Source organism: Penaeus vannamei, chromosome 40 (genome assembly GCF_042767895.1).
Source record: "Penaeus vannamei isolate JL-2024 chromosome 40, ASM4276789v1, whole genome shotgun sequence".
Lineage (NCBI taxonomy): Eukaryota > Metazoa > Arthropoda > Malacostraca > Decapoda > Penaeidae > Penaeus > Penaeus vannamei.
In genome coordinates, this window is record NC_091588.1 from 5,858,843 (window position 1) to 5,866,342 (window position 7,500).

General features: G+C 47.1%; 1 protein-coding gene across 2 annotated transcripts in view; it reads right to left on the reverse strand.

Annotated features, from left to right (window-relative positions):
- LOC113808883 (UNC93-like protein) overlaps positions 1–7,500 on the reverse strand; it is a 16,960-nt gene that overhangs the window by 1,070 nt on the left and 8,390 nt on the right. Inside the window, exons 5-10 of one of the 2 annotated variants that reach the window (XM_070117354.1) lie at positions 6,469–6,564; positions 5,871–5,898; positions 2,906–3,140; positions 2,281–2,437; positions 1,683–1,950; positions 1–127 (exon numbers count right to left, since the gene is read on the reverse strand). The exon at positions 1–127 is cut by the window's left edge and continues 1,070 nt beyond it. In XM_070117354.1, the coding sequence (XP_069973455.1) occupies positions 1–127; positions 1,683–1,950; positions 2,281–2,437; positions 2,906–3,140; positions 5,871–5,898; positions 6,469–6,564 (911 nt within the window). Of the gene's footprint in view, positions 128–1,682; positions 1,951–2,280; positions 2,438–2,905; positions 3,141–5,870; positions 5,899–6,440; positions 6,565–7,500 lie in introns of both variants that reach the window. The other variant, XM_070117353.1, reaches the window with a different exon arrangement.

Genomic DNA, 7,500 nt, shown 5'->3' on the forward strand with positions numbered 1-7,500 from the left:
ACGACCTTCGAACTCACGCAGAGGACGGTGCTGCAGGCGTAAGCGATGATGAAGCCCGTCGCCTCCCACAGGCGGTAGTTGCTGAAGGCGGCTTCGGATTCGCCCGGGAAGATCACGCCGTAGAGAGCTGGGGGGAGAGAGGAGAGTGGGTATGGGGGGGGGGGTATTTGGGGGGGTGGGGGGGGGTGGGGTGGGGGGGTGTTTGGAGAGGTGGGGTGGGGTGGGGTGGAGTGGGGAAGGCTTGGGTGGGGTGGGGTGGGGAAGGGAAGGGTTGGGTGGGGTGGGGTAGGGAAGGCGTGGGGTAGGGAAGAGTTGGGTGGGGGGTGTTTGTAGGGGTTGGGTGGGGTGGAGTGGGGTAGGGAAGGGTTGGGTGGGGTGGGGTAAGGAAGGGTTGGGTGGGGTGGGGTAGGGAAGGGTTGGGTGGGGTAGGGAAGAGTTGGGTGGGGGGTGTTTGGAGGGGTGGGGTGGGGTGGGGTAGGGAAGGGTTGGGTGGGGTGGGGTGGGGTAGGGAAGAGTTGGGTGGGGGGTGTTTGGAGGGGTGGGGTAGGGAAGGGTCGGGTGGGGTGGGGTGGGTAGGGAAGGTGTGGGGTGGGGTGGGTAGGGAAGGTGTGGGGTGGGGTAGGGAAGGGTTGGGTGGGGTGGGGTAGGGAAGAGTTGGGTGGGGGGTGTTTGGAGGGGTGGGGTGGGGTAGGGAAGGCTTGGGGGGGGGGGTAGGGAAGGTGTGGGGTGGAAAAGGGTTGGGTTGGGTGAGTAGGGAAGGGTACGGTAGGGTTGGATAGGGCAGGGTAGGGTAAGACAGGGTAGGGTAGGGTAAGGCAGGGTAGGGTTGGGGTGAGAAGGGAGGAGTTGGGTAGGGTAGGATAGGGTTGGGTTGAGTTGGATGGGAAAGGGTAGGTTTGGTTGGAATGGATTGGGTTGGGTTGGGTGGGTAGAGGTGGGGTGGGATGGATAGGGTAGGGGTGGGTAGAGTTTGGTGGGGTTGGGTTGAGTAGAGTAGGGTTGGTGGTGGTGGGTAGGGTAGGGCATATCGTGTGTATATACTGCATATTAATATCAATGTATTTATCTATATAACAAACAAACACACACCAACTATGCAGTTTTTCTCTAATATGATTGTATTTGTTTTTGTAAAGCAGATACATGAGTCAAATCCATGTCAAGCATTACAACTTACCATCGATTCTACGAGCCTGCCATTAACTATTCAAACGTGACACCAAGGATACTCTCCTTAGTTAAAATGGGAAAGGATAGATCAGTTGCAACTCGAGGTGGTGTCATGAAGTCTGTTTTGTTGATAGTTCAATGAAAATACTAAACATTAAAACCATTATTTTCCATCCTTTTTGAAAATTGAAGAGACCAAAATGATCGACCATATTCACAAAGCATCCGTAACTTTTGTGACGTCATCAAAATAAACCGCATGTGTTTGTTTTTCCAAAAATAGAATCAGACGCCATGACACCTCAAGTTGCTACTGATCTAGCCTTTCCCTTGTTAAAATTACCTTGCTCACAATCCAGTTAAATTAGTCATAAATACTGTATTGACTAAACTGAACCGATTATTCCGCTATACAAAGCTTTGGAAAATTCCATCGCAAAAAAAATAAATACTGGGAATTAGTATCACGTATCGAAATTCCCGCCGGCATGTATAAACCAGCGTCCCCTTACTGTTGATCTGCGTCTGCCATACTGCGTCAGCGACTCCCCAGAGGCCAGAGATGACGAAGAACATCACCAAATCATCGGGTTTCGGCGTCCAGTACGTAAGAGTGATGTTCAACCCCAGGTTAATGAGGAAACCGAGGCTGAAGACGGGGACACGGCCGTACTTTCGGACGATGGGGCTGAATCCAACGGAGCAGATGGCGTCACACACACCGTAGCAAATGATGATGTAACCGACCATGTGTACGCCCAGACCACAGGATACGTAAGCCTATAAAAAGTGTTTGGATAAATCACACAGCATGTCTGTAAGATAATCTTCAGTTTTCCTTATTGACGAATTGTTATAGGTGAATCTAAATGTTCTTTATACTTCAATATCTGTCAAGTAAGACGGTTATAACTTCATAAATATTTAAAATTATGAAGATCTAGCTTCAACAGCAACAAACGTTCTTTTCAAAACCCTACAGATATTTTCTCATGGAACCCTACAGATATTTTTTTATGAAAAAAAAAACAACAAAACATTGTGAACAAATTTCAGTGCAGCCCTATATCTTCCCAAACCATGAATTCAGAGTGGGACATGAGTGCTCACCGCCGTGTAATCTGCTCCGAGGAAAGCCTGCTCCACGCCCGACCATATTGTCAGGGGAACGATTAGCAACTGGTATGGGTGGCGCAGCTGGTTGAAAGTGGCGGCAACGAGCACGAGGCCGCTCTTTTCTTGGCTATTTGGGGTTTCCTTCACAAATCTAAAGGAATAGAAATGAATTTGTATGTGGAGGACCATAAGACGCTAGAGCATGTGCCCTACATAGCTCTTCCAGGATGGAAGAATCACGGGGGGGGGGGGGGTTGGTGGGGGTGGAATACCGTCCTTTAGTAACCTCATATGTGACTTCTTTATGCATGTTATATCTATTTCTATTAGATGTATTACATTTCTAAAACCAATTACCATGCGTTTCAAAAGTTCCGATCGTTTAGTACCAAATTTGAATCCTAATGACGTATAATTAGTCCAAAATGTAAAAAGAAAATGTGCAATGTGGTGTAACATTTTTAACGTATAGGTTAAAAAAAAGTACACCTTAATAACCTCCCTTCACGAATATGATCGAACTACATAAATGAGATAAACAATTTAACATGGAATACTTAACATTAATAAAATAATCCAACCAAAGCTCAAAACCAAAGAAAACGGACGAGAGCCTCACCGACTCAGCGGATCCACGAAGAAAACGGTGATGGCGGCGGCGAAGAGCGAGCAGCCGAGGTAGATGGAGGCCATGGTGTAGATCTGCCACGGAGGAGGACCATCTTGGCGACTGCTCGTGCTGTTGGTGGCGTTGCCGGGGGACTCCTCGTTCTTCTGGTCGAGGCAGAAGTTGTAGCCGCAGGTGAGCAGCTCCTCGGCTGTCTTGTCGATCTTTTCCACGCCTACTGATAGGACTAGAGGGCGGGGAAGATGATCTTGTTAATGTTTGTTGTTGATATGATTTTAATTCATGGAGGAACAGCGAGGGAAAAAGATAAAAAAATATTTGGCTTCAGCAGTCATGTCATTGAGCAAATGCTGAATGGAAATAAACAGGGCTTTACCTGAAGCTGTCTATTTTCAGGAATTGAAAAACTGTCAACTCAGCCTGGACTTTGGCGTTCTATTGACGGTAAAAAAACTCAAAGAAAAACAAATAGATTCTAAAATAATGATAATGATAATAATAATAAGTAAATAGACAGATATATAAGAAGTAAACCATATAGGCAAATGTATTAAGTGTCAGCTGCTTAGAATAAGAGACAGCGAATCACTGTACAAAGTTCTGACTAGCCAGTTTTTTTTGTTTTTATTTTCTTAGATTAAACGCTCTTTCAAAATTTATTAAGTACACATTGACTTTTTCTTAAACCTGGCCAGTGTCTTTTAATAAAACATCATGTATTAACAAGTTCCAACCCTAAACATATCAGAGAAGCAGAAAGCCACAGGAAAACTGGTTCGTTAAACAGACAATTAACAGAAAAATCAGGTTAATTTAATCTGCCAATTATACTATATTGTATTCATAAACGCCTTTAGAATTAATTGTCGTCTGTATTACTGTATAATAGATTGAGAGAGCGAGAATGAATCTTATTTCAATATGTATTGTATATTTGACAATTGATTCAGTAGTGAAAATAAGTACAGAGGATAGGTAACAAATATTAGATTTAGTTTAAAAGTTTGACGTCCATGTTGGAACACATTATTTAGACTATAACAAGACAAGTGAAGAGAGGCAATTAATAAAAAATACTTACGAAATTGAGACAGGGATAAAAAACAGTTAGAATAATATTACCATTATTTAAAATGGCTTTACCAATCCTTAAACGGAACGAGAAATGAAAGAAGCGGTTTTTCGAAATTCAAATAGTTCGGGTAAATGCGGTGATAGAACCCAGACTTCGGATTTAAATGCTTGTATTTTCTTTAACAACTGTGACAACATTTGCACTTTGATTTAATTTTGCAAATATATTATTCAGTTTGCTATTTCAAATCATTTTTTGTAGGATGATACTAATTTGAATATTGATTAATAACTCAAAACAACGCCGAAGTCGGGGCTCTAACGTCACATTCGCATTCGGAAAAGCAAACTTCTCAGTAAAGAGGAAATAGAAAAAAATATATATATTGGCAACCGTTATGATGACAAAATCTCTTATCAATCATTCGTTTAATATTGAAAGCTTATGATGATTAAATCAATGTAAAAATCTATTTTTCCTAATGACTTTTGATATATGCGTTCGTTCGTGTGTGCGTGTGTGTGTGTGTGTGTGCGTGCGAGCGAGTGTGCGTGCGTTCGTCCGTGCGTTTACGTGTGCAAGTGCGTGTACGTGCCTGCATGTGTCTGCATCAACATCTGCATCGTGCATGTGGACGTCGGTGCGTGCGTGTGTTTGTATCCACAGATATTTCCAGCATCAATAACATTCAATAACTACATCCTTTACCCTCCCTCTCCCTCCTCCCTTGCTCCTTCGTCCCCCTTACTCACTCTCGGTTCTCATACTTCCAGAGACACACCTGTAGCAGAGATGACGTTGCCCTACACCTGCGTCTCTCTCCCTCCCTCTCTCCTTCGCTTCTTCCCTCCCTCTCTCTCCCTCCTTCGTTCTCCCTCCTTCGTTCCCTCTCCCTACTTCCCTCACTCTCCCTCCTTTCCTTCCTCTCGTTCTCTCCCTCTTCCATGTCTCTCAAAACCTCCAGAGACACACCTGTAGAAGAGATGACGTTGCCCCACACCTCTCCCTCGCTCTCTCTCCTTCATTCCTTCTCCCTCCTTCGTTCCCTCTCCCTCCTTCCCTCACTCTCCCTCCTTTCCTTCCTCTCGTTCTCTCTCTCTCCCATGTCTCTCAAAACCTCCAGAGACACACCTGTAGAAGAGATGACGTTGCCCCACACCCTCTCCCTCCCTCTCTCCCTCTCCCTCCTCCCTCTCCTTCGCTCCTTCCCTCTCCCTCTCTCTCTCTTTCCTCTCAGTACCTCCAGAGTTGCCCCACACCTGCGTCTCTCTCTCTCCCTCTCCCTCTCCCTCTCTCTCCCTCCTTCCCTCCCTCTCCCCCTTCCTTCCTTCTCTCTCCCTCTCCCTCCATCCCTCCCTCTCTCTCCTTCTCTACACCTCCAGAGACACACCTGTTGACGTTGTCCCACACCTGCATCTCTCTCTCTCTCCTTCCCTCCCTCCCTCTCCTTCTCTCTCTCACCTTCCCCCCGTTCCCCATCCCTCTCCCTCCCTCCCTCTCCTTTCTCTCTTCACACACCTGTTGAGGAGATGACGTTCCCCCACACCTGCGTCTCTCTCTCTCTCACTCTCCCTGCTTCCCTCCCTCCTCTCCCTCCACCCCTCCCTCTCCCTCCCCCTCTCCTTCTTCCCTCCCTCTCTCTCCCTCTCAACACCTCCAGAGACACACCTGTAGAAGAGATGACGTTGCCCCACACCTGCGACTCTCTCTCTCTCTTTCTCTCCCTCCCTCTCTCCATCCCTCCCTCCCCCCTTCCCCCTCCATCCCTCCCTCTCCCTCCTTCCCTCCTCCCCCTCCTTCCCTCCCTCCCCCTTTCCTTCTCTCACTCTTCCTCCCTCCTCCCTTTCCTTCTCTCACCTTCTCCTCTCTCTCTTCACACACCTGTAGAGGAGATGACGTTCCCCCACACCTGCGTCTCTCTCTATCTCTTTCTCTCCCTCCCTCCTTCCTTCCCTCCTCCCTCTTCCTCCTTCCCTCCCTCTCCCTCTCCCTCCATCCCTCCCTCCCTCCCCCTTTTCTTCCCTCTCTCCTTCTCTCTCTCTTCACACACCTGTTGAGGAGATGACGTTCCCCCACACCTTCCTTTCTCTCTCTCTCTCTCTCTCTCTCTCTCCCTCTCCCTCCCCTTTTCTTCCCTCTCTCTCCTCTCTCTCTTCACACACCTGTAGAGATGACGTTCCCCCACACCTGCATCTCTCTCTCTCTCTCTCTCTCTCTCTCTCTCTCTCTCTCTCTCTCTCTCCCTCTCTCTCTCTCTCTCTCTCTCTCTCTCTCTCTCTCTCTCTCTCTCCCTCCCCCTTTTTTTCCCTCTCTCTCCTCCTCTCTCTCTTCACACACCTGTAGAAGAGATGATGTTCCCCCACACCTGCGTGTCTCTCTCTCTCTCCCTCTCCCTCCTTCCCTCCCTCCCCCTTTCCTTCTCCTCCTCTCCTCCTCTCTCTCTTCACACACCTGTAGAAGAGATGATGTTCCCCCACACCTGCGTCGACTGGAAGAACATGAAGAAGATGCCGAAGAATCTCGTGATGACCACTTCGCTCCCGACGCCCTCGAGCTCTGCCAGCCTCTTCCCGCTCTGCGAAGGGTGAATGGAACGTCTTTTATCGCTCTCTGTCTGTCTGTTTGTCTGTTTATGTCTCTGTCTGTCTTTCTTTTTTAATTATTCTCTCTCTTTCTTTTTCATTTTCTCTCTCACTTTCTTTTTCATTCACTCTCTCTCTTTCTTTCATTCTCTCTCTCTCTTTTTCACTCTCTCTTTTCTCTCTCTGTCTCTCTCTCTCTCTCTCGCTCGCTCGCTCGCTCGCTCTCTCTCTCTCTCTCTCTCTCTCTCTCTCTCTCTCTCTCTCTCTCTCTCTCTCTCTCTCTCTCTCTCTCTCTCTCTCTCGCTCTCTCGCTCTCTCGCTCTCTCTCGCTCTCTCTCTCTCTCTCTCTCTCTCTCTCTCTCTCTCTCTCTCTCTCTCTCTGTCTCTCTCTCTCTCTCTCTCTCTCTCTCTCTGATAGAGAGAGAAAGAGAGGGTGGGTTAGATGGTTAGAGCGAAGGAGGGAGAGAAAGAGAGAGAGAGGCTTAGAGGGTTAGCGAAGGAGGGAGAGATAGAGAGAGAGAGAACCCTTGGAAAGCGAGGGACTAAAAAAAAGAGTTAAACAAGCGAAGCTAAACCCCGAGAGAGAACGAAACAGAAAGAAACAGACAGACAGAGAGAGAGTGTGTGTAAGATAGAGAGAGACAGAGAGAGAGAGAGAGAAAGCAAGATAGATAGAGAGAGAGAGAGAATTCATGGAAAGCGAAAGACTAAAAAAAAAGAAAAAAAAAGTTAAACAAGCGAAGCCAAACCCCGAAAGAGAGAGAGAGAGAGAGCAAGATAGAGAGAGAGCAAGATAGAGAGAGAGAGAGGAAGAATCCATGGAAAGCGAAAGACTAAAAAAGAAAAGAAAAAAAAAGAGTTAAACAAGCGAAGCCAAACCCAGAAAGAGAGAGAGAGAGAGCAAGATGAAGAGAGAGAGAATCCATAGA